This window comes from Tamandua tetradactyla, chromosome 4 (assembly GCF_023851605.1).
Source record: "Tamandua tetradactyla isolate mTamTet1 chromosome 4, mTamTet1.pri, whole genome shotgun sequence".
Classification (NCBI taxonomy): Eukaryota; Metazoa; Chordata; class Mammalia; order Pilosa; family Myrmecophagidae; genus Tamandua; species Tamandua tetradactyla.
This window is the reverse complement of record NC_135330.1, coordinates 126,177,187-126,204,496: the sequence shown is the minus strand read 5'-3', so window position 1 is coordinate 126,204,496 and position 27,310 is coordinate 126,177,187. Positions and strand designations below refer to the sequence as shown.

The window sequence follows — 27,310 nt, the reverse complement described above, 5'->3', positions numbered from 1 at the left end:
AAAAATAGCATATATACAAAAAAGCCATGAATTTCAAAACACAGCACCACAATTAGTTGTAGAACATATTTCAGAGTTTGGCATGGATTGCAAATCCTCAATTTTAGGTTTTTACCTCTGGCTGTTGCATGATACTGGAGAATAAAAGAGATATCAGTTTAATGATTCAGTGTTCATATTCATTTGTTAAATCTTATCTTCACTCTATACCTCCACCATTACCTTTGATCTTTCCATCCCTCTCTTTAGGTGTGTTTGGGCTATGGCCATTCTAAGTTTTTCATATTGAAAGGGTCTGCCACTAATATAGGGTAGGGAGATGGAACTAACTATCTGATATTCTGCAGAGGCTGAAACCTCTAGGTTTCAGGACTTATCTGGACCAGGGACCTATCTGGAGGTTGTAGGTTTCTGGAAAGTTACTCTAGTGCACATAACCCTTGTAGAATCTTATATACCACCCTGAATGTTTTTTGGGATTGGCTGGAATGGTCCTGGTTGGGTTTTGGTAGGTTATGATAAGTAGCAAGGTCTAACTGAAGCTTGTATAAGAGTAACCCCCAGAGTAGCCTCTAGACTCAATATTTGAACTCTCTTTGCCACTGAGACTTTATTAGTTACACTTCTTTTCCCCCTTTTGCTCAGGATGGAATTGTTGATCCCACAGTGCCAGGTCTGGATGCATCCTTGGGAGTCATCTCCCATGCTGCCAGGGAGACTTTTACCCCTGGATGTCATGTCCTGAGTAGGGGGAGGGCAATTATTTGGCTTGCAGACTTGGGCCTAGAGAGACTGAGGCCACATCTGAACAACAGCAAAGGTCCTTCAGAAGTAACTCTTAGGCATGCCTATAGGTCGTCTAAGCTTCTCCACTCTCTACATAAGCTTCACAAGAGTAAGCCTCAGGATCGAGGTCATGGCCTATTGATTTGGGTATCCCTAAAGTTTGACACAATATCAGGGATCCCTGATAGTAAGGTTAATAGTTCCATATTCTTTCTCCCATCCCTCAAGGAACTTTGCCAATACTTTTTGATTATTTGCTTAATATACTGTAGGATGTATACAGGAATTACAATAATCCATGCAGGATTAAAGGACTTCTTTCTTATTCTGGGTTCCCTGTCTTTCAGTTGTTCAAATGATCTATGCAGATAGGTTGAATTTGATTATGTGCTACAGAAAATTTCAGTTCCAGACCGAATAAACCTTTCTTCCTTTGGTCTCAAAGCAAATGTGTGATTCTAAAATATAGACAATGTCTTTCTTATCCCTGTGTTCTGAATTACTTTAACCCCAATCTGATTGGCTTCGTTCTTATTGCTAAATATTGGGTTCTATATATATATAACAGCCTTTTGAAATCCAGAAATAATAATCTCCACTCTGGATTTAATGTGTCTGCTCTAAAAGCTTACAAACTAGGCCCTTGTTTTCTTATAAGCATTTTCTAGAGGTGATCATACCATTGCTGTTCTTTTGTTCCTGACCTATTTTGCCTCACCAAATGTTTCACATGTTCATTCACATCGTTGGATGCCTTGCAACATTGCTCCTTTTCGTAGCAGCACAACCTTCATTCATAAGTATATATCATCATTTGTCAATCTACTTCTCAGTCAATGCATCCTTCAGCCACCTGCTTTCATCACGCATCAGGTGTAGTGTCTAAAGTCCACAGTCTATCAACATTCTCAATTTTACATTATTTCACTGTTCTCAAGAGAAAGAAAACTAATAAACACACCCTCGCCAAATAGGAAATCTAAACCTTCTCTTAACTTTTGTCTCTCCCCCCCATTATTGACCTCTGCTGTTGCTGTGGTAGTGCTGATGCTTTCATTTTGAACATAGAGCATAGCATGCAATATCAGTTTTCCCCCATACCCTGGACTTAAACACTCTTTGTACACAAATCATAACTTTGAAATAATTCTTGCAAGAATGAATTCATATTTCTAGTGTTAATCAGTGGGACATAGGTCTATACAACCCCTTTCAATCTTGTTCATCTTCAATTTGGCAGTATTACGTCTAGACCCACTAGAGAATCACCTTTGTTTTTATGTACTTCCTTATATTGGAGTTCAACCTCATTAGCTAACGGTTTACACATCTCTAGCTTCTATGTATCTCTAAGTCCCCTATATTCTGTATTATAAGCCTCTGATTATACCTTTATGCTGGTCATAAAAGTGGAATCATACAGTATCTACCTCTTTGTGTATGGCTAATTTCAGTCAGTATATGTCCTTAAGACTCATCCATCTTGTCTTGTGCTTCAGGGTGCCATTTCATCTTATGGCTGCATGATATTCCATTATATCTATGTGGCACATTTTGTTGATCCACTCGACTGTTGATGGGCATTTGGTTTGTTTCCATCTTTTGATGATTGTCAGTAATGCTGCTATGAACATCGGTGTGCAAATGTCTGTTGCTGGAATTGCTTTCAGCTCTTCTGGGTATATACCAAGTAATGCTATTGCTGGGTCATAAGGCAACTTGATATTTAGTTTCCTAAGTAACCTCCAAACAGTCTTCCATAGTGGCTGCACCATTATACATCATTATACATTCCCACCAGCATGTATAAGTTTTCCAGTTTCTGCACATCCTCTCCAACATTTATAGTTTACTGTTTATTAGTAGCTATTCTTATGGGTATGAGGTGGTATTTCATTGCCGTCTTGATCTGCATTTCTCTCATAGTCAGTGAAAATGAGCATCTTTCATGTACTTTTGAGCCATCTGTATTTGCGTTTCATAAAAATGCATATTCATATCTTTAGCCCATTTTATAATTGGATTGTTTGTTCTTTTGTTGTTGAGTTGTATGATTTCCTTGTATATACAGGAAATCAAACCTTTGTCCCAAATGTGATTTCCAGATATTTTCTCCCATTGAGTTGGCTGCCTCTTCACCTTTTTGACAAAGTCTTTTGAGGTACAGAAGCATTTGATTTTGAGACATTCCCATTTATCTATTTTTTTCTTTTGTTGCTTGTGCTTTCGGTGTAAGGTTTAGGAAGCTACCCCTATTGTTAGGTCTTGGAGATGCTTCCCTACATTTTCTTCTAGAAGTTTTATGGTGCTAGTTCTTATATTTAGGTGTTTGATCCACTTTGAGTTAATTTTTGTGTAGGGTGTAAGATTGGGGTTCTCTTTCATTGTTTTGTCTATTGATATGCAGGTCTTTCATGCCCAATTATTGAAAAGAATATTTTGTCCCAGTTCAGAGGGTTTGGGGGCCTTGTCAAAGTCAGTTGACCATAGATTTGGTGGTGTATTTCTGCTTTCTCAATTCAATTCCATTGGTCAGTGCTTCTGTCTTTGTGCCAGTAACATGTTGTTTTGACCACTGTAGCTTTATGATAGGTTTTAAAGTCAGAAAGTGTTAATCCTCCCGCTTTGTTCTTCTTTTTTAGGATGCTTTTTAGCTATTTGGGGTCTCTTTCCCTTCCAAATGAATTTGGTAATTAGCTTTTCCAAGCCATCAAAGTAGGTTGTTAGAATTTTGATTGGTACTGTGTTAAATATGTAGATCAGTTTGGGGAGAATTGACATCTTAACTGTATTTAGCCTTCCTATCCATGATCAGCGAGTGTCTTTCCACATATGTAGATCTTAGATTTCTTTTAGCAATGTTGTGTAGTTTTCTATGTACAAGTCCTTTACATCTCTAGTTAAGCTCATTTTTAAGTACTTGATTATTTTAGTTGCTATTTTGAATAGATTTTTTTTTACTTAACTGACTCCTCAGCTAGGTCATTGCTTGTGTATAGAATTGTTGCTGATTTTTATGCATTAATTGTATACCCTTCCACCTTGCTGAATGTATTTATTAGCTCAAGTCACTGTGCTGTAGATTTCTGAGGATCTTCCCAGTATAGTATAATGTCCTCTGTAAATAGTGAGAGTTTTACTTCTTCCTTTCCAATTAGTATTCCTTTTATTTCTTTGTCCTGCCTGATTGCTCTAGCTAGAACTTCTAGGACAGTATTGAATAATAGTGGTGACAGTGGGCATCTTTGTCTCCTTTCTGATCTTAGAGTGAAAGCTTTTAGCCTCTCTACATTGAGTATGATGCTATCGGTTTTTCATATATTCCTTTTATCATATTGAGGTAGTTACTTTTGATACCTATCGTTTGGAGTGTTTTTACCAGAAAAGGTAGTTGAATTTTGTCGAATGCTTTTTCAGCATCAATCAATATGATCATGTGATTTTCCCTTTTCCATCTGTTAATGTGCTGTATTACATTAATTGATTTTCTTGTGTTGAACCATCCTTGCATTCCTGGTATAAACAGCACTTGGTCATGGTATATTCTGTTAGATTTGATTTGCTAATCTTTTGTTGACAATTTTTGCATCTACGTTCATTAGGGAGATTGGTCTTAGTTTTCCTTTCGTATAGCATCTCTCCCTGGTTTTGGTATAAAAAGGATTTTAGCTTTATAAAACGAGTTAGGTAGGGCTCCTTTTCCCTCAACTTTTAGGAAAAAATTGAATGGGATTGGTGTTAGTTCTTTTTGGAATGTTTGATAAAATTCCCCTGTGAAGCCATGTGACCCTGGGCTTTTCTTTGTAGGAAGATTTTTGATGACTGAATCTCTTTACTTGTGATTGGTTTGTTGAGATCTTCTATTTCTTCCTGAGTCAGTGCAGCTTGTTTGTGTGTTTCCAAGAATTTATCCATTTCATCTAAGTTGTATTGTTTGTTGGCATATAGTTGTTCATAGAATCCTCTTATGATTTCTTTTATTTCTTGAAGGTCGGTCATTACACAACACTTCTCATTTCTATTTGCATCCTCTCTCTTTCGTTCTTTGTCAGTCTTGCTAGTGGCCCATCAATTTTATTGATTTTCTCAAAGAACCAACTTTTGGTTTTCTTGATTCTTTCTGTTGTTTTTTTTTTTGTTCACCCATTCATTTATCTGAACTTCATCTTTTTTATTTCTCTTCTATTTGCTTTGGGGTTAGTTTCCTATTCTTTCTCAAGTTTCTCCAAGTGTGCTGTTAAGTCCTCAATTTTTGCTTTTTCTTGTTTTTTAATATAGGCATGTAGGGCAATAAATTTCCCTCTCAGCTTAGCTTTTGCCTCATCCCATTAGTTCTAATAAGTTGTATTCTCATTTTCATTTGTCTCCAGGTAGCTACTGATTTCTCTAGAATTTCTTCTTTGACCCAGTGGTTGTTTAAGAGTGTGTTATTTAATCTCCATATATTTGTGAATGTTCTCGTTCTTTGGTGGTTATTGAGATCCAGCTTCATCCCATTGTGATCAGAGTGCTTTGAATAATTTCAGTGTTTTAAAATTTATGAAGACCTATTTTGTGCCCCAGCATATGATGTATCCTGGAGAATGTTCCATGAGTACTAGAGAAGAAGGTATATCCTTGTGCTTTGGGGTGTAGTGACCTATATATGTCTGTTAAGTCTAATTCAATTATCAAGTTATTTATGTTCAACAAGTATTTCCTTGTGGAACTTTTGTCTGGTTGCTCTGGCTATAGAGGAGAGTGGTGTATTCACGTCTCCTACTATTATTGTTGAAACATCTATCACTCCCTTGAGTTTTACCAATGTCTTTCTTATGTACTTTGGAGCTTCTTGTTTATGAACAGGAACATTTATGATTGTTATATGTTCTTGGTGAATTGAACCTTTAATTAGTATATAGTGTCCTTCTTTGTCTCTCATGATGTCTTTACATTTAAAGTCTATTTTGTCAGATATGGGTATAGCTACTCCTGCTTTCTTTTGGTTACAACTTGGGTGGAAAATCTTTTTCTAGCCTTTCACTTTCAATTTATTTGTATCCTGTGTCTAAGATGAGACTATTGTAATCAGCATATAGCTGGACTATATTTCTTAATCCATTCTGCCAATCTGTATCTTTTAATTGATTAGTTGATGTGTTAACGTTCAAAGTTATTACTGAAAAGTGTCTCTTGATTTCACCATCTTATCTTTTTAATTTTATTTGTCACATCTATATATTCTTTCCCCTCTTTCTCTTTTCATTTTTAAAATTATCCTCACTTGTACTCTTTAATTGTGTGTCCCCCTTCAGACCTCCCTCTTTTTTTTTTTTTCAGCTGGCCGAACTCCTTTTAGTATTTCTTGTATGGCCCATCTCTTAAACTGAGGAGTATGGTTTAAGGAAACCTCTTTAAACATTTTAATTATTGGACCACCCGTCCTAGCATATATGAGCTTTCAGAATCATAGGTCAGATCACATTCCTTGCCTGTTCAATTCCCTCCAAGGCTCCTGTTTATACTTTACATTTACAGTAAATAAAATCCATATTCACTTAGGTCACCTTTTCCTTATGGGACCTGTCGTGTCTGCATCTCCAATTTTATTTCCTTCTTTCCCCCCTTGAGTACTGTAATTCCTACCCCACTGGTCTTCTTTCTGTTCATGCATCACTTTCAGTTCATTGCTGTATTAGGGACTTTATATATTAAATAATTGCTGTTCCCTTTGCCTGGCTGGGGTGACTGGCTGTATCCTCTCATTCAATCTCAGATCAAATGTTACCATCAATGAGACCTTCGTAGGTTACCTTCCTTCTCTGCTGTTACTCCCTATCACATTTTTTTTCTCCTTCTTGGCATTTATCATTACCTGAAATTATCTTTTTTGTTTCATATATTTATTTGCATCTGTTCTTTCCCACTTCACATGTATTTTTCTGCAGAACAGGGACTTTATATGTCTTATTCCTCACTGTATCCCCAACCCCTAGACCAGTAGGTTTTCGTTGATCCCTTATTGAATGAATTCATGAAATTTCTTCTAATGGAAGTTATTTACATCTCTGATTGAGGGTTTTCTTATCTACTAACCAAGTGGAAAAGAGCTGAGGGTGAGTCTATCCTCTGGTTATAGGGAAAAGCAGTTGCCTCTTGACTATTATGAGATTCCCCTCTTTGAGGCTTAAAGCTAAAAGTTTTGGTAAGTCGGTAGAAGGGCTGTGTCACTAGGTTATTATATTCAGCAATTGAAGGGACATAAAATATTTTAAAGATTCAAATGGCTCATTGAAACTGTGGGCTGATGTAGGGAAATTTTCTAGTGAATAAAGGGAGACTGGTTAGTATTAATGGATTCTGTTGAATTTCTTTTATTATTAATGTGTTGACTTTCTCTTATTATTTCAAGCTATTTTCTAAGTGTCTAAAGTTAGTGTTGGATCAATAAGTTTTTAAAAATAGAGATATTTTAGAAACTAAAAGTGGTGGGGGAATGGTGGATTTTCTGTATTTTATCATTTCTTTGTAAATGTATTTGGTAATAAACTTTTAACATATGCTAATTTTTAATGTACACTAAAATCAGCTTCCACAGTTATAGGCAGAGTTCTTGGCACACAATGCTGCTCATTAAATGTTTATTGAAAAAAATTAATAAGTAACTCTTTAAGGGAACTCCTCGTTATACTTTATTTTGTCGATGAATGCATCTTTCTGCAGTGCTTTCAGCCCTCATGGTTCCTACTATGAGTTTGCATAAAATCTTCTGTGAATAACTGATTTTATTCGCACTGAAAATCTGTTGGAGTTGTAAATGTTCTGAAAACGAATAATTCATACTGCAATGACAACTTAGTGTTTCTGTTGATTAGTGACATTAGAGATGCCGGAAATCATTTGAAAAAAAGCAAGTAAATTGTTGCAATGCATTTTAATAGCAATATACATGATAGTAATTTAGATTATAATTACCCCCTTGGCGGCAACTGTGCTTACCCTTGTTTTGTATAATGCTGACTCTGCTGGTTTCTTAAAATATTGTCATTATCAATGCAAACTATTTCTTTAAGTAGTCTTCACATTTTTATCATCTCAGTCTTCTTCACAGATCTCATCACCTGAGTAGTTCCCAGGAATCCAGGAATTAAAATACTAAAGAGAAACTGAGACAGTTTGGGTCACACAGACATACAGATAGACACATGCACCCACCCATGCAAGAATGCATTCACACTCTCACCTCACTGAGAGAACTTAGGCTTTTTTGATATTTTGGTTTTATGTTGATGACATTTTTCTGTTTTCTACAATTTACCTGTTAAAAATTACTGGGAAATTTTGTGAGGAAGGACAAGAATCTAGTCAGTAATTTCACAGAGAAAAAATTGGTTACGGTCTATTGATAGAGTCTCCCAGTATTTAAATTTTTAAATTTTAATTTTTTAAAAATGTTTTAATTTTTTTAAAATGCTGTTTTCTCTTTATGGATTTAAGTGTGAATTTTAGAAATCACATTTTACCTGCAGTTGAGGTTGTTGCATGATGAATTTTGGTAGAGGCTACTTTTTGGAAAGAATGAGATGTGATTTGGTGAGCTGGGCAATAGTTTACATTGATTGGGGTAGCTTTAAAGAGTGTAATTTGGACTCCTATTTGATATTCCAGGCCATCTAAGCAAACTTTTATTTACATTTAAACTCTCTACTAGGCACAAAAAAGAATATCTTTGTTCTGGCCCACATTGGTCTTATGCTGTGTCATCTTCCCATAGAGCATGCAGGCTTTCTAGATTTAGTTTTCTACTTTTATTATTTTAAAATCAGGTCATTGTTAGATGGTCATGGTCAATTCGCCACAGTTACATAAAAATATCATTCAATTATTTGAAAAATGAAAGTTAATTCTTCAGTTCTTTCTGTTAGTAACCGTTAATATGATATATTTTATTTTGTCATAGAAATGGCATTCCAAATTACTTTGCAAACAAATAAATGAGACAGAGTGGTCAAGAAACATACTGAATAAGTCTTGCATCTGAACTAAGATGGAATGTAGGCAATAAGGCAGGGAGAAAAGATTGTGTTTTCACGGAGGTTAAAGAAAAATGGTTACTATTACCTCTAATAGTTATATAGTAAAAGAAAGTATGTTTAGTTCTAAAGAAATAGAAATGGTAAGGGAGATAGGTATGTGAAAGAGTATATTATCTTTAGTATCTTAAGATAATTTAATAAGGAATATGACGAAAGTGTCTTTCTATCCCACATTTGGTATTTTAGAATAAAATTTACCAAGGGATTAAAGATTTAAAAATTATATTGGATAAATATCCTTCTAATTTTTGTGATGTCAGACAGACATCTTTATCTCACTAATGTGTTCTGATACCACAGGGGATAAAGCTTTCGAAGTATTTTCATCTTGGCTAATGGACTTAGAGATATGCAGACTTGAGTATCCTTACCCTCTCCCCTTACTTCCCACTTCCTTTGAAGTTATGTAAAATGAAAGAGACAAGAAGAGCTGTGCTTAAAAGGAATGTTTCTGATTATTCATATAACATAATATTTTTTCCTTCCATTTTCCTTTTTTGCATACTTATATTTCAGTAGTAATACGAAAGTGGAGAAATTGTGCTGAAAACTAATTTTCCAATCATCTGTTCTTCCTATGACTTTGATTTGAAATAGTTCTTTGGTTTTTGATTTGAAATAGTTCTTTGGTCTTTCAGCATAGATTTTTAAGTGACTTATCTTCCTCTCTTTTCTTATTTTAATCCTTAGCCTATATTTACCAGACATTTTATAAGGAACTGGTGATGCCATTCTGAACCAGGCAGAAGCAGACACTGACTTAGGAGGATGTGTGCCAGTGGATAAGGTGGCCATTAAACAAAGAGGTGCTGGTGTACACTGACAGACTGTTCCTTAGTCCCAGAAGATTTTCTTCCTACCACAACTACTGATATTGTCCTTGGTGATTTCATCATCTACTTAGATGATTCATTCAATATTCCACCCTCTAATTTCTTTGACATAATCATTTCCAAAGACCTTTATTTTTCCACTCAATCTCAGCCACATAACCTTAGATAGTAGCATACCACTTCTAAATTTCTTGAAGACATAATTCTCTGATCATTGTCTTTCTAGTTTCCTTAGTTTTCTCACTTTAAGACTTCTATAACCGCATTAGAACTGCTCCTTTATTGACTATCATATTTTCACATCTATAATCACCTTTATCCTTGCCATGCCCTCACTTCTCTCCTTATCCACTGTAACCTCCATAGACCTATACCTACTCTTGCATAAACCATCAGCTCATTTGACTTTCTATGTTTTCTTTCTCACCTATTTAAATCCTGTGCTTGATTAAACCAAGCTTTTTACTTTCTGCATCTTGCACCTCAGCACAGCACGCATCTGTAGCCATGCTGACCTCTCTTTTCTGAATGACTAAAGTTCACAAGTGAGCCTTTAGCTGTGCTCACATATTCTATCATATGACCCTTGTCAGTACACTCATTCACTTTCTGAAAATGATTGCGCTCCTTTTCTTCTCTTCTCATAACTCCAATTCGGTTACTTTTAGCTGATTATATTGCTGCCTCTTTTACTTAGAAAGTAGATATAATCATCATAGAACTGTCATGCCTTACTTCTTAATCGTGAGATCTAGCAATCTACTGACATTTGTTTTTTTACACTTTGTTTTTCGCTCTTATATCAGTGATAAAGTCTACTGCAACTGTTTAAAGGCCAATCTTTCCTCCTGTATCTTCTTTCGTAAAATGTATATATCTCAGTTTACCAGCCTGCTACTATGAGCACCACAAAATTGGTTGGCTTAGTAATAGGAATTTATTGGCTCACAGTTTCAAAGGCTAGAAGGCTTGTTTCCTCCTAGGGTTGATAGTATTCTGGCTAGCTGACAATCTCTGGGCTCCTTGACTTGCTTATCTCATGGTAATGTCTTCTCCTTTTTCTTTTCGGTTCTCATTGACTTCTGGTTACCAGCTTGGCTCCTTGACTTTTTCTATTTCTGAATTTCTTCTGCTTATAAAAAACTTCACTACTCCAGATTAAAATTCAACCTCATTGTGTTGGGCTACACCTTAACCAAAAATAACATCTTCAAGAGATCTTATTTACGCTGGGTTCACTCCCACAAGAATGAGGAATAAGACCAAGAATATATCTAAATTTGGGATATATAACTCAAGCCACCATAGTATGTTCAAATCTTTTACCCATTTTTTTTTGATTGAGGTATTTGCCTTATTATTACTGAATTGTAGGAGATCTTTAGACATTTTGAATTTTTCCTTTCTCATATATATTTATTGTTGGTAGAGGCAGTCTGCCATGATCCCTGGACATCCTTTCAGGTTCTTGCTCGTTATGTCAACAGTATAAAGGCCCAGACTGCTTTTTACCCAGGTCTTTTCTCAGAGTTGTGTTTGTTCTGAGCAGCCCTGAGAGATGAAGTAATGTCTTCCTCCAGACAATGAGCAAGCTTGTTAACACTCTATAAAAAAGGTGAATTCCCCAGGCTCAGTATTTTTCTTCTACAGTGCTACCATGTGTGCAGGCAGAGATCATGGGCCTGGCATCACTTCTGTGGGACTTGCAGGGGAGGGGATGGGGAATTGACACCATGGTAATGAATCCTTTTACTCTGACTGAGGAGTCTCGCATTTTCTGCAGGCATCCATGAAACAGCAGTAGCAAGCTCATTTACGTTGTGCGTAAGGTAAAATTGCAGACCCTATCATAGTTTGTGACTTATATTACAAATATTTTCTCCTGGTTTGTGGTTTGCCTTTTCATATTCTTTACGAAAATGTCTTAATAAAAGTTTTGAAAAGTGGAAGCTTTAAATTTTGGTGAGGTCAATTTGTCAATATTTTAATTTTATACTTAGATTATACTAAGAAATCTTTACCATCCCCAAGGTAGAGAAAATTTTCACCTATATTTTATTATAGATGTTTAAGAATTTTAGATTTTTACATTTAGGATCAGATCTAGGTTTTTTTTTTTTTTTTAACGGATGTCCAGTTTTTCAAGCAGCATTTGTTGATAAAACTATCTTTATTCTTAATGAATTACATTAGTGTCTTTGTTAAAAACCATTGACCATATAGATGCAAATATTATTTCTGGACTCTCTATTCTGTTCCATTGACTTGTATGTATGTTTTTTTATGCTAATACCATCCTGATTGATTACTATGGCTTTATAGTGAGGTTTGAAATTAGGTGGTTTAAGCCATCTGACATTATTCTTTTTTTTTCAATTTTTTTTGTCTTAGATGCCTTGCATTGCCACATAAATTTTAGCACTTGCTTTTCAATTTTGGCAAAAATGCTTGTTGGGATTTTGATAGTGATTATATTGAATGTATAGATCCATTTGGGGGAAAATGGACTTTTTAATAGATTTACTAATAATGATAATAAGTCTTCTGATCTATGATTATGAATTTGGGTCTCCTTTGATTTTTCTCCACAATATTTTGTAGGTTTCAGTTATTACCTTTCTTTTGGTAAAATTTTTCATAATTATTTTGTTTTAGATGTTAATAAAAGTAATATACTTAAAATTTTTATTTTCTAATTATTGGTAGTATTTAGCAATAAAATTGATTTTCATAAATGGATTTTATTCTGTGGCATTTTCAAAAATAGATTCCTTCAGATTTCATGTAGAAATCATGTCATTTGCAATTATAGACAGTTTTGGACTTCCCTTCTGATTAAAAAAATTGTTATAAAAATTTAGCAAATAAATATACAGACGTTCTTGACATACAAACATTCCTTACATGGTGCACAATCAGTGACTCACAATATCATATAGTTATGTATTCATTATCATGACCATTTTTTGGAACATTTACATCAGTCCAGCAAAAGAAATAAAAAAGAACTCATATATGCCATACCCCTTACCCATCCCTCTCACTGACCACTAGTATTTCAGTTTACTCAGTTTATTTTAACTTTTGTTCCCCTTATTTGTTTATTTTTTATCCATATTTTTTACTCATCTGTCCTTACCCTAGATAAAAGGAGCATCAGACACAAGGTTTTCACAATCACACAGTTGTAAAAGGTATATCATTATACATAATCATCTTAAAGAAACATGGCTACTGGAACACAGCTTTACAGTTTCAGGTACTTCCTTCTAGCCACCCCAATATACCATAAACTAAAAAGAGAATATCTATATAATGTGTAAGAATAACCTCCAGGATAATTTTTCAACTCTGGTTGAAATCTCTAAGCCACTGACACTTGATTTTGTCTCATTTCTCTCTTCCCCCTTTTGGTTGGAAAGGTTTTCTCATTCCCTTGATGCCGGTCCTGGCTCATCCCAGGATTTCTGTCCCACATTTCCAGAGAGATTTCCACCCCAGGGAATCATGTCCCATGTAGGTGGGGAGGGCAGTGAGTTCACTTGCTGTATTGTGTTAGAGAGAGGCCACTTCTGAGCAACGAAAATGGTTCTCTGGGGGTGACTCTTGGGCCTAATTTTAAATAGGCTTAACCTATCCTTTGCGGGGATAAGTTTCATGGGGTGAACCCCAAGATCAAGGGCTCAGGCTATGGATATGGTTGTCCCCACTGCTTGCAGGACTATCAGAAATTCTCCAAATGGGGAAGTTGAATATTTCTCCCTTCCTCCCCATTCCCCCAACGGGACTTTGCAAATACTTCTTTATTCGCTGTCCCAATCATTCTGGGATTTGTTGGGGCATCACACTGGACAAACCAACAAAACCTCATGCCCTATTCATGATTCCCTATACTTAAGATGTTCTACTAAACTGACCATACAAGTTAAATTAGGAAATACTCTACCCAATGTATAAATTTTGCACCAAATAAACATTTCTCCCTTTAGTGTTGCACAGAAGTTGAAGTTGTAAAATATGGATGATATCATCCTTTATCCAGTCAGTCTTCTGATATACCTTAGTCCTATCCAGGTCAGCTTCATTCATATCTCTACTCGATGTGTGATCACTTTTTTAACTTTTTAAACAGTTCCTATATGGGGTACTGCTGACTTTCATAGCTTGAGAGTTCTAACTCAGAGTTCAGGTGTCACATAAATACTGGAAGTTTCTTGGAAAGACCATGTTACATACAAACATTTCATCCTGTGAGAATTTAGAATTAACAGTTACATCTCCTGAACATATATGACTATAAGAGCTTACAGTCTAGGACCCTTTACAATGTTCCCCAACCTGACATCCCATGCTCTCATCTTTAGTTCACCAAATTTTTATATTATAGTTAGTCCATATGATTGAGGCATGGTAATATTTGTCTTTTTATTCCTGACATTTCATTCAACATATGACTCTTAAGGTTCATTCATTTAGTTGAATGCATCACAACTTCATTCTTTGTTGTGGCCCCTCAGTTATCCATTGTATGTTTATACCACAGTACTCCCTTCCATTCCTCAGTATTGTACCCTTAGGCCATCTCCATTCATTGTAGGTCATGAACACTGCCACCGGAGACATCAGTATGCAAATGTCCTTTCGTGACCCCTCACTCAGCTCCTCCAGGTATATACTGAGCAATACGGTTTCGGAATCATATGGTACACCCACCCCTGGCCTCCCGTGTAACCACCACACTGCTCTCCAAGGGGCTGTACCTCTCATTTCGCTACAATAGTGAATAGGTAACTCTCTTTCTCTGCATTTTCTCTAGCTCTTGTTTCTCTCTGTTCATTTTTTAATAGTTCTGTTCACACATACAGTCTGCCCTAAGGGTATAGACATGCCTTCACCACCATATTGTATCTGAAATAATTTCCTTTTTTTCCACAAAGAATCCATACTCCTTTCCCAATGCCCTTGCCTGATGACATTTAGTTTTGGCATAATACCTTTGTTACATTCATTGGAAGCATATTACAATGTTACTATTGACTATAGGCCCAACTTACATTGATTGTACTTTTCCCATATACCATCTATTTTCAATACCCGCAATACTGACATTCTTTTGTTCTTCCTCCTGCAAAAATATTTTTTAATTTGTACATTTACTCACCATCATTGTTCACTCTAGATATTCTTAAATTATACTCTTATCCTCTATCCTACCTTCTGATTTCATACGTTCGCCCAGCCCTCCACCTTTAACCATATTCACATTCAGCTTTATTCAGTGTACTTATATTATTGTGCTATAATCAGGTAGTATTGTGCTATTCACATCTGAATTTTTACAGTCAGTCTTTTTGCACAATCTATTTTTTCAGCACCAGTTGGTTAATCTCTACCATATTTCTATCTCCTGATAACTTGTGTTCTTAACTTAAATTCTCCAAGTGCACTCATTAATGTTAATTCATATCAGTGAGACCATATAGTATTTGTCCTTTTGTTTCTGGCTAATTGCACTCAGCATAATGTCCTTAAAGTCCATCCAAGTTATTACATGCTTCATGACTTTATTGTGTCTTAAAGCTGTGTAATATTCCATCATATGTATATACCACAGCTTGTTTAGCCACTCACCCATTGATGGACATTTGGGCTGTTTCCATCTCTTGGCAATTGTAAATAATGGTACTATAAACATTGGTGTGCAAATGTTCATTTGTGTCCTTGCTCTCATGTCCTCTGAATAGATACCTAGCAATGGGACTGCTGGGTTATATGGCAATTTTATCTTAGCTTCTTGAGAAACCAACAAACTGCCTTCCACAGTGATTGTACCATTTTACATTCCTGCCGACAGTGGCTAAGTGTGCCTCTTTCTCTACATCCTCTCCAGCCTGTCGTTTTCTGTTTTTTTGATAATGGCCATTCTAGTGGGTATGAGATGATATCTCATTGTGGTTTTGATTTGAATTTCCCTAATGGCCAGTGAAGTTGACATTTTTTCAATTGCCTTTCAGCCATTTGTGTTTCCTCTTCTGAGAAGTGTCTGTTTATGTCTTTTGCCCATTTTTTAAATGGGTTGTTTGTCTTTTTGTTGTTAAGTTGGAGAATCTCTTTATATATTCTGGATACTAAACCCTTATCTGATATGTAGTTTCCAAATATTGTCTCCCATTGTGTAGACTGCCTTTTTACTTTTTTGAGAAGGTTCTTTGATGCACAGAAGTGTTTAATTTTCAGGAGTTCCCGCTTATCTATTTCTTTCTTCAGTGCTCATACTTTGAGTGTAAGATCTAGGAAACCACCTCCTATTACAAGTTTTATAAGATATTTCCCTCCATTTTCTTCTAAAGATTTTATGGTCTTAGCTCTAATGTTTAGGTTTTTGATCCATTTTGAGTAAATTTTTTGTATAGGGTGTGAGATATGGATCCTCTTTTATTCTTTTGTGAATAAAGAATAGGATATCCAGTTCTCCAAGCACCATTTATTGAAGAGGCTGCTTTGTCCCAAGTGAGTTGGCTTGACTACCTTATCAAAGACCATTTGTCCATAGATGAGAGGGTCTATATCTGAACATGCTATTTGATTCCATTGGTCATTATATCTATCTTTATGCCAGTACTATGCTGTTTTGACCACTTTAGTTTCATAATATGCCTTAAAGTCAGGTAATCTGAGACCTCCCACTTCATTTTTCTTTCTCAAGATATTTTAGCTATTCAGGGCAACCTGCCCTTCCAAATAAATTTGGTTATTGGTTTTTCTATTTCTGCCAGGTAAATTTTTGGAATTGTAATTGGTATTACATTGAATCTATACATCAATTTGGGTAAACTTGACATCTTAACTATATTTAGTCTTCTAATCCATGAATATGGTATGTCCTTCCATTTATTTAGGTCTTCCATGATTTCTTTTAGCAGTTTCTTGTAGTTTTCTGCATGTAGGTCTTTTGTATTCTTAGTTAAATTTCTTCCTAGATATTTTATCCTTTTGGTTGCTGTTGTAAATAGATTTTTTTTCTTGACTTCCTCCTCAGATTGCTCATTATTAGTGTATAGAAACACTGCTGATTTTTGGGTGTTGATCTTGTTCCCTGCCACTTTTCTGTACTCATTTATCAGCTCTACTAGCTTGGCTGTAGATTTTTCAGAATTTTCAACATTATAGTATCATGTCGTCTGCAAATCATGAGAGTTTTACTTCTTTCTTTCCAATTTGAATGTCTTTTATTTCCTTTTCTTGTCTAATTGCTCTGGCTAGAACTTTAACACAATGTTAAATAACAATGATGACAGTGACATCCTTGTCTTGTTCATGATCTTAGGGTGAAAGCTTTCAGTCTTTCTCCATTGAGGATGATGTTACTTGTGAGTTTTTCATGTATTCCTTTTATCATGGTCAGGAAGTTCCCTTCTATTCCTATTCTTTGAAGGGTTTTCACCAAAAAAGGATGTTGAATTTTGTCAATTGCGTTTTGTGCATCAATCAAGATGATCCTGTGGTTTTCTGCTTTGATTTGCTGATATGGTATATAACATTAATTTTCTTATGTCAAACCATCCTTGCTTATCTGAAATAAGGTCATGGTGTATAAATCTTTTAATGTGCTGCTGGAATTCTGTTTGTAAGGATTTTGTTGAGGATTTTGCATCTATATTCATTAGAGAGATTGGTCTGTAATTTTATTTTCTTGTAATATCTTTGTCTGGCTTTGGTATGAGGGGGATATTGAGCAGGATTGGTACTGCTTCTTTCTTGAATGCTTGGTAGAATTCACATGTGAAACCATTTATGGGCTTTATGTTGTCATTCAATTTCCCGAAACCCTGCTCATATTTTTCTATTCTTTTCCTTATATTTTCTTTTTGTGTTGGGTTTCAGATGTCCAGTCCTACTTCACTAATCTTTCTTTTGCCTCTTCAAATCTATTATTGTAGGTTTTCATTGATTTTTTTCATCTCTTCTACTCTGCCTTTTATTTCCATAAGTTCTGTGATTAGTTTTTTCAAACTTCCAGTTTCTTCTTTTTGTTTACCTAATGCCTTCTTTATGTCCTCCCTCAACTCATTGATTTGATTTTTGATGAGATTGTCCATGTCTGTTCAAAATCCTGAATTAGTTGTTTCAACTCCTGTATCTCATTTGAATTGTTGGTTTCTTCCTTTAACTGGGTCAAATCTTCGATTTTCCTAGTATGATTAGTTATTTATTTTGCCTGCATCTTGACATTTGCTTTCCTTAATTTGTTTATACTGGAGATTGTTTTCACTCTTTTACCTAGGATTTTCTTGCTAGATGGCTTTCTTCTCTATCTGTTCTTTGACATTCAGTTTAGCTTTTATTAGTTAGGGTTCTCTAGTGAAAAAGAATCAACAGGAAACACTCGCAAATATAAAGTTTATAAAAGTGTCTCACGTAACTGTGGGAATGCACAGTCCAAAATCCACAGGGCAGGCTGTGAAGCTGACAATTCCGATGGAGGGTCTGGACGAATTCCACAGGAGAGGCTCGCCTGTCTCTTCTGAATCCTCCTTAAAAGGCTACCAGTGATTAAGCATCGCTCATTGCAGAAGACACTCCCCTTGGGTGATTTCAAATGGAATCAGCTGTGGATGCAGCTGACGTGATCATGATTTAATTCTGTGAAATGTCCTCATTGCAACAGTCAGGCCAGCACTTGCCCAACCAAACAGGTGCCACCACTTGGCCAAATTGACACATGAAACTGACCATGACAAGCTTATTCTATACCTCTAGCATAGGTTCTCTTTAACTGATCAAAATTTTCAGTTCTTGTTTTTCTTCTGTTCATTGCCCTGCCTATAGGGAGCCTTGGCTTTTTTGTTTTGTTTTGTATTTGAGGAGGCCTCCCCAGATTTTGTAGACCCTACTCAGATTTTTCCAGACCGGGATGGCCTCCTCTCAGGAGGAAAGCATTGCTTGCATCAGTTTTCCCTGAAGAGAGAGACCCAACAGGTTGACAGATTTTCCTATGAAACCTCTAAACTCCTATCCTGCCCAATATGTGGTACTTGTCTGCCTGCGGCTTCCCACCACTGTAAAGTTGTGTGGTGCCTTTAACTTTAGCAGACTCTTCCTGCTGGGAAAGTGGTTGAGATAGAGGTGAAGTTATAGGTTGAATCAGTTTTCCAATCCCTGGGGCCTGAATTTCTTGAGGGAGGGATTCCACTTGAGCTGGACCTCACCCTTCTCTTGGGAAAATGTACAGTTTTAGGGAATTAACTCCTTTCACCTGACTAGTTACTTTGTCTCTCAGACAAGCTTAATTCTCCCCTTGCCTGGGGCAGTTGGCACCTGAGAAGCCTTACAGTTCTGTCTCATGAGAGTTCTGTGTGGGGTCTCTGCTGGGCTAGCTTGTCCAGATTAGTGTATGCTGTGAGTCTGGTCACTGATATGGCCCCAGCCATTTTTCTGTACAATTCCTGGCTATTTATTAGCTGCTGTGGAGGATGAACTAGATTCCATACCTCACGAAGCCACCATCTTGTCCTTCCTCCCTTCTAATTTATATGCCTATTACTACTACTACTGCTGCTGCTGCTACTGCCGCTGCCCTGTAGCACTAGCCAGAAACTTCAATACAATATTGAATAGAAATTGTGAGAGCTGAAATTTTTCCTTGTTCCCAATTTTATAGAGGAAACATTCAGCTTGATTAATAGAGACATTTTAGTACCTAGAAGACATTATAGATGGGTATGCAATATCCATATTCATCGTCATTAAAGAGAATGAGTGTTATTGAGATTTTTTTGTATTTCTGAACTCATCTCTTTAGGGACTTTGCTGTAAGGACCCCGTAGAATTTGGATTCAGTTAGCTTCCATTTCATGGGATGCCATTTTTTTGTGTTCAATTGAGTTTATCTATAAATGTATTTAGGAGACAGGAGAGTATAAGTTTTATTGGATAATTAAATCCTTATCTTTCATAACAGAAGTCAAAGGTAATATTGAAAATTTACAAATTAAGGGAATGTCAGGATAAGCGTGTTATTTAGATATATTCAGTAACAATCAGAAAAAATAATTAAGGAAATTAATAGTGATTTCCTTTGTGAGGCAGGGCTAAGAGATAGGGCATATGGTTCTGATTAAAAAAAAATCTTTTAATACCACTTTTCTTTTTATTCAAATGCATTTATAAATTATTTCCTACTTATTAGTCTAATAATTAGAAAATATTAACTATAAAGTGCTTGCTGATATATTGTGAAGGAAACAATCCATTTATTCAGTTGTGGTTTGATCCTACCAAGATAATAATTATTTCAATAATGAATTTAGAAAGGGCTTGAAAAGATCATTTAGTTCAACCTCCACTGATATACATTTGTATAGAAATATTGGCCTAAGAGGATACACAGGAAACTTGAAAATTTTATGATTGCAAGAAATTGTGAGGAACCTTTATGCCTAAGAAATAGAGATTAGTAATATAAGTAATGATCTGTCATTTACTTTGTACCCATGAAAAATTCATACTCTTCAAGACTTATTAATTGATATTAGAATTTGTTCCTGAAATATTGTTCAATGATAAGAAAATAGCCCAGAGAACAAAATGTATCATATAATATTTTCAGAAATATATGTATTGAAGTACAAATATGTAGATTATTATATATTGAAAATTATATATAGAGAATAGATGAGAAAAATACTTTAAATGGAAATATCAAGTTAATAGTAGTCAGTTTGAGATACTTATTTTCCTTGTGGCTCTTTGTTTTCAAAATTTTCTTTATTGAATAAGTGATATGTTGGTAATTTAAAGAAAAAGAGTCATTGGTAAATGCCATACTGGTACAAGTTGAATATGTTCACTTTTTAATGATTACCTTGCATAGTCTTTGAGTAAAAATTGCATGTTCCTGGTCAATACTTTCACTACCCCATTCAATTTTTTCTTTAATCTTTTAACTTCTCTCTTGAGATTTTGCCAGTGAATTTTTCTTAGTAAATTACCACTTTGTCATTGATATGAGTGAAACTAACCTGCCTTTCCAGTGAATTTCATTTAGCAAATTAATAAAAATAAAAATAAATGTAAAAAATTCACTTACTTTTCTGCTATCCCAACTAATCTGCTTTTGTTTATACATGTACAATTCCTTTCCTAGCACTTGAATGTGAAATATGTAATTTAAATAGATATAATTCTGCACTTTTCTTCATTGTTAGTTCAACATCCTTGTCATTTCCCATCTCTACTAAATTGCACCTTCTTATCTCTTTGTTTCTGATCTCAGAGAAAAGAAATTCTCCTGGTGACCTGTAAGGTCTACAATTCTCCTCTTCCACAAGTTTTTCCCAGGTAGCTATATGTTTCTTTCCTTCATCTCCTTCAGATTTCTCTATTCAAACACTCAAATGTGAGGCTTGCAAATTTTCCTCTTTGAAGCTTTCCTTGACCACTCAATTTAAAATTGTGTCCCTACACCATGCTCCTTATTTCCCTTCCCTGCTTTTATTTTTTCCATAGTGCTGTCACTATCTATAATACAATGTATTTTACTTATCTCATTTATTCCCTTTTTCTCACTACTAGGATCATGTTCTGTCTGGGCAGGGATGTTTTCTCTTGTTCACTGCTCTGTTTGCAGCACTTAGAAGAATGCCTAGTTCTTGGTGGGCACTTCTTAGTGTTTGTTGGATAATGAATGAATTCCAACACTTCTAATCCATATTTCACATCAGCCAGAGGGATTCTTCCAAAACTCCCCTGGGAAAACTAATTGTGTAGTGGTGATCTTTCACTTCCTGATCTGGCCTGTCAATGTCTTCTGTCTTTTTTCTTATCACTCCCCATGTACCTTAAACACACACATAGTACACTTTTTTAACTTTCTCTCTTCAGTTGTGTGTGTGTGTGTGTGTGTGTATGCACTTGCATATTATGTTTTGATCTCGGAAGGTACTCCTTTCTAGTTTTTTGCCTCCCTGACTCTTATTTGCTTTTCACATGTGACTCAGGTTCCCTTGTCTGCTCTGCCAAAATTGTTGTTCCTCCTTTGGGCACCCTTGGTTTTATTTTATAGGAATTAGACTACACTGAAAATGATTTCCAAGCTTGTGTCTCTCTTTCCAGACTTAGGTTTGTTAATCACTGTGTCTACAGTTCTAGTAAGGTGTTTAATACCAGTCAAATGAATTGATGAATATAGGCTTTCCTATGTTGGTTGAAGTACTGATTTTAGGACTTCTTTCCTATAATGCACAGTTAATTGCTTCTAATGACATCTTGGATTTGCAAAAGCTGTTATTTAATTTGCAAACCCTTTGATAGCATGAATTTATAGATTTATAGACAGAAGTAAAGAAATCACTCCCCAAAGTTGTGTGCAACTTTTAATAATGAGAGGTGAGATGAATTTAATTGTTATTATTTTAATAGATAATCTTCACTCAGTATAAATTAAAAAGTTCTTTTTTGGGGGCATATTTTACAGGGAAGTCTTAAGAGTAGCCGACAGATCTCACCTCATGAATTTATCCATGAACTGAAAATGGCGTCTGCAGATGAGAGACTTGTCACGTGCCTGGAATCCCTCCGTGTGTCTTTGACCAGTAACCCTGTCAGGTAATTCACCTATTTGAACAGCGCATGTTATTGAATTTAACAGATGTCATTGATCTGTCATTTTTATTTACCACTTCCTTCATGGCACCTTTAAATAAAAATTTGGTGTACCTCAACAAAGTTTTAAAGTAGAAGTTGAATACATGCTATTTATATACATGAAGAAATATAGTCTCAGTAGTACCTTTTGCTATTTATTATTGAGTTGTGCATAGCCTACAGTCTTACAAAACTAATTCTTATATTGCTTTTCTTAGAACTCTGAAAAACTTAAGGCGTTTTTATAAAGAGAGCGATTATGTTTAGAAACTTTATTGGTTTAATGAAGCTGAGTTTTACCTTGAAGTTTGGAATTGCATATTACTGATCCATGCTTGACATAGCAAGACATATCATCAATTAGTTTTTTTTTCCCTTTTCCTTTAATAGAAATGGTTTTTTTGTAGAAGCCCATAGGTTAATGTCAGATTTACCAAATAAAATTACTGATGCCCAATAAAATTTGAATATTCTGGATACTTATACTAAAAATTATTTGTTGTTCATTTGAAATTTAAATTTAGCTAGGTGTCATCTATTTTATCTGTCAACAATTCTATAGTTGTCTCCACAAGTCAATTTTTAGAGTGGGGTTAATTTTTGTTGCCTCTGAGAAATATTTTCTAAAAAATTTTAAAAATAGTTCATATGTATTTTGATAAACTGGCATATTTAAACTTGTTAGATTATTATATGGTAAGAGACAAACTTGCTAAAAAAAAACTGAACAAGACATACGTCACATATGTCGTAATGTTATAATACCCAAATAGAGCTGCTGGAATCTATTTAGAGGCACTTTGCTAACCATGAATTAAGTAGGTAGCTGGTACAGAGAATTCTTGAAAAACTCATGCTAGAAGTTCTTATGCAATCTCTGAGTGAGTCTAGATTCAGAGAATTTGGGAGTTGCAAAAAACTAAGGTAGATCAGTTATGGCTTCTTATTTTATAATAAATGCATTTCTACTTAATATATATATATATAAGTATATATGTTCTGAGTCTAGAATGATATACTATAATTGAATGTTAATGATATATAAAATAATCTCCTTGACATTCTCTCACATTAGTGCTTTTTTGAATGTTTCTGAGGTTTGGATATAGTATGAAAAAATGCTTAACAGTAAAAGTATTTTAGAAGTCTTCAATTAATCTTTAGTGTATTTAATTTTTTTTAATTCTCCATATTTTGCTAGTACTGTTCTCTAGACTCTACAACAGTGGTTAGGCATGAGGCCAGGTACTTTACATGTCTTATTTGCTTCTCTTTCTAGGTATAGTGCTTAGCTGTATAAAATTTTGGAGTGAGTATAATGATGAAGTTTCGATTTTAGCCTTATTTTGTCCATCCCTTAGCTATTGTTAGAAGCTATGATTGGATCATGACATGCACATTTTTATTTTGACAGTTATAGTTACACGTGAAAAGCTTTGGTAAAACTTAATATGTACCTGCTAAAGCTTAATATTTACCTGTAATATTATTATGTATTAGTTAGGGTGCGCAGGTGGTTCAGTGGTAGAATGCTTGCTTTTCATGCAGGAGACCCAGGTTCGATTCCCCAACCATGCATCTCCTCAAAAAAAATATATTAATTAAAAAATAATTATTGTACATCTTTATTTTCCAAGTGCTATCTTAGGTGTAGGTCTTGAGTTTAGTAACTCCAGGACCTGTTCCTGAGGAATTTAAATGTAGGAGGGGGGTATTTGGGGGTGGAGTCAGGAGATGGCTCACACTTATTTTTCCACTACCCACTATAGACATCACTCATTGTTTTTCTGTATAATTAGAAGAAATCCCTTCATTTTACCTTTTCTTTTCCTCCTCTTCTATCTTTTGAATAGTGAATATGATAAGAAAGAAAAACAAATTTAAAGTGTTTTATATTAAGTAAGAATTCCTGTATATTGCAATGAATGGTGTTCTAGTTTGCTAGCTGTCGGAATGCAATATGCCAGAGACAGAATGGCTTTTAAAAAGGAGAATTTAATAAGTTGGCTAGTTTACAGTTCTAAGGCCGAGAAAATGTCCCAGTCAAAACAAGTCTATAGAAATGTCCAATCAAAAGCATCCAGGGGGCGGGCCGCGGTGGCTCAGCGGGCAAAGTGCTTGCCTGCTATGCCGGAGGACCTCGGTTCGATTCCCGGCCCCAGCCCATGTAACAAAGACGGAGAAACAGAATACAATAAAACAAGAAAATGTTTAAAAAATGTTTCCCTTTCTTCCTTCCTTCCTCCCTTCTATCCTTCCTTCCTTCTCTCTGTCTTTCCTTAATAAAAAAAAAAAAAAAAAAAGCATCCAGGGAAAGATACTTTGGTTCAAGAAGGCCGAAAAAGTTCAGGTTTTCTCTCTCAAGTGAGAAGACACATGGCAAACACAGTCAAAGTTTCTCTCTCATCTGGAAAGACACATGGTGAATATGGTCAGGGTTCCTTTCTCAACTGGAAGGGCACGTGGTGAGTATGGCATCATCTGCTAGCTTCTTCTCCTGCCTTCCTGTTTCATGAAGCTCCCTGGGAGGCGTTTTTCTTCTTCATCTCCAAACTGAACTAAAGTTCAGTTCTCAGCTTATCTCTTTCCTGTCTCATTTCATTATAAGCTGCAAGGAGAAACAAGGCTACACTTTCTACATTTAATTTGGAAATCTCTTCTGCTAAATATCCAACTTCATGGCTTTTAAAATCTACCTTCCAGCCAAAGCCACTAGTCAACTTTGCCAGATTGTCTGCCATTTTAAAACAAGGATCACCTTCTTTCCAGCCTGTAAAGACACATGCCTCATTTCTGTCTAGAGTATGGTCAGAGGTATCTTTAGAGTACACATTTCTACCAAGATTCTCTTCAAAACGTTCCAGGCCTTCTCTATCAAACTCCTCACAGCTCCTCCAGATTCTTCCCCTTATCCATTTAAAAAGCCATTCCAACATGTTTAATATTTGCAAACCACAGCAGCACCCCACTTGCTGGTACCAGATCTGTTCTAGTTTGCTAGCTGCTGGGATGCAACACACCAGAGATGGATTGACTTTTATTAAAAGGGGATTTATTTCATTAGTTCTTCAGAGGAAAGGCAGCTAACTTTCATCTGAGGTTCTTTCTTATGCGGGAAGGCACAGGGTGATCTCTGCTGGCCTTCTCTCCAGGCCTCTGGGTTCCAACAACTTTCCCCAGGGTGATTCCTTTCTGCATCTCCAAAGGCCTGGGCTGAGCTGCAAGTGCTGAGATGAGGTATGCTGAGCTGCTTGGGCTATGCTACATTACGCTCTTTCATTTAAGCACCAGCCGATTAAATCAAACATCATTCATTGCAGCAGGCATGCCTCCTAGCTGACTGCAGATGTAATCAGCAACAGACGAGGTTCAAGCCATTGGCTCTTGTTCACCGCAGTAGAACTAGGCACTTTCACCTAGCCAAATTGACACTTGAATCTAACTACACAGGTGGGATCATTTATTGAAAAATACTGGGAAATGATACTATATGTCTTTTTAAATTGAACCTTAAAAAACCAAAAGTCCTGCAGCTATTTCCCACCTAGTAGTCTTTAATTGAAAGAAGAGGAAACCTTATTATTGGAGGATTTTTTTTTTTAAACTGTGACAGTTTATGTAGAGAGAAAAATGAGAAGATGCTTGAGAACATTTTTTCATCTAGAGCTCCAATTTGAGGAATGACTGAGCTGAAATGACTTGAAGTTATGCAAGTGATCAAATATTTGGACTTTTGTTGCTATTTGTTATGATATAGCTGCTGATAAAGATTTCATATCTTCTTGGTTACCTACATAAATATGACTAAATTCCAAGAGAGAAGAAATTCTAATTTTCATAAATTTTTGAGATGATTTGTTAGGACTGATATTGGGTAAATCAGAGTTGAAATTCTTTAAAGTTGGTGAGTAGAATTGAAAAAGGAATGAGCGATCTGAACACTGATGGTTCTCCAGCACTGCTGGTTTATTTAAATAAGCAGTCAATGAAAAAAAAAAGTAAAAAAAAAAACAAATGAAAAGCAATAAGCTAGCTTCACCCTCCTCTGTTCCCCATATATGCAGTATTTTTTAGAACCATTCATCATCTTCTGAAACTCTGTCTACCAATTACAAGCCATGTCAACCTTTTACTATTAGGATAATGAATTATGTGAAAGGCAGTGTATTAAATAGTAGATTATTTGCATTGTTTTATGAAGCAATGCCTTGTGATTTGAGGATCACAAAGTTCTTCTGTTTGATAATGAGATTTATTGATTATACAATATTCTTGGGAGAGTTTTGAGCTAAAAGACACAGTTTTATTTTTGGAATGCTAGTGAAAAGATCAGCTTCTTCAAATTATCATATATAACTTTTAGTGGAACTTGACATAGTCAACAGTTATGTTTGAGCCAATGAATATGCTGAGGCTGAAATTTAAAGAGATAGATACTAAAATCATTATGATTTATATCATGCATTTATAGCACATGCTCATCTATGCCCTTAGCTAAGAATTCTTAGCATGTATCTTTATTTTCTCAGTTTGATACAGCTGTTAACGGCAAGATTTCTATCTCAGAAAATCCAGTCTTTTCAAGATTTTAGGCAACATTTATTCGAGTGATGGGTATAGTTTCCAGAGAATTGTTTTGGAGGATTTTGTGGTAAAATTTATAAGTTTATTGCAAAGCTAACAAGTAGCTTTTGATTTTCATTCCAGTTAATGTGTCATTTTTAAAATCTAGTTTTTCTGCATTTCTGGATTTGAAAGCACAAAGGCAGGTGGAGAGCTTGACTTTGAGGTTGACTTGTGTCAACTTGTATGTTTTAGACCTTTTACTCTATATGCCACTAATTCCTAATCTGTCACTTATAGTTTCTGTTTTTCTCTCTCTGCTGCATTCTGGATATATAAATATATATTTTTTACAATTTGTAATTTCTCAGTTGTCTCTTCATGTGTGCCTATCTGCTTAATTTGTAC

General features: G+C 35.4%; 1 protein-coding gene across 4 annotated transcripts in view; it reads left to right on the top strand.

Moving 5' to 3' along the window:
- DIAPH3 (diaphanous related formin 3) overlaps positions 1-27,310 on the top strand; it is a 609,701-nt gene that overhangs the window by 159,475 nt on the left and 422,916 nt on the right. For all 4 annotated transcript variants that reach the window (XM_077158393.1, XM_077158392.1, XM_077158395.1 and 1 more), the window contains one exon: positions 22,170-22,300. In XM_077158393.1, coding sequence (XP_077014508.1) covers positions 22,170-22,300 — 131 coding nt within the window. The remainder of the gene's footprint in view (positions 1-22,169; positions 22,301-27,310) is intronic.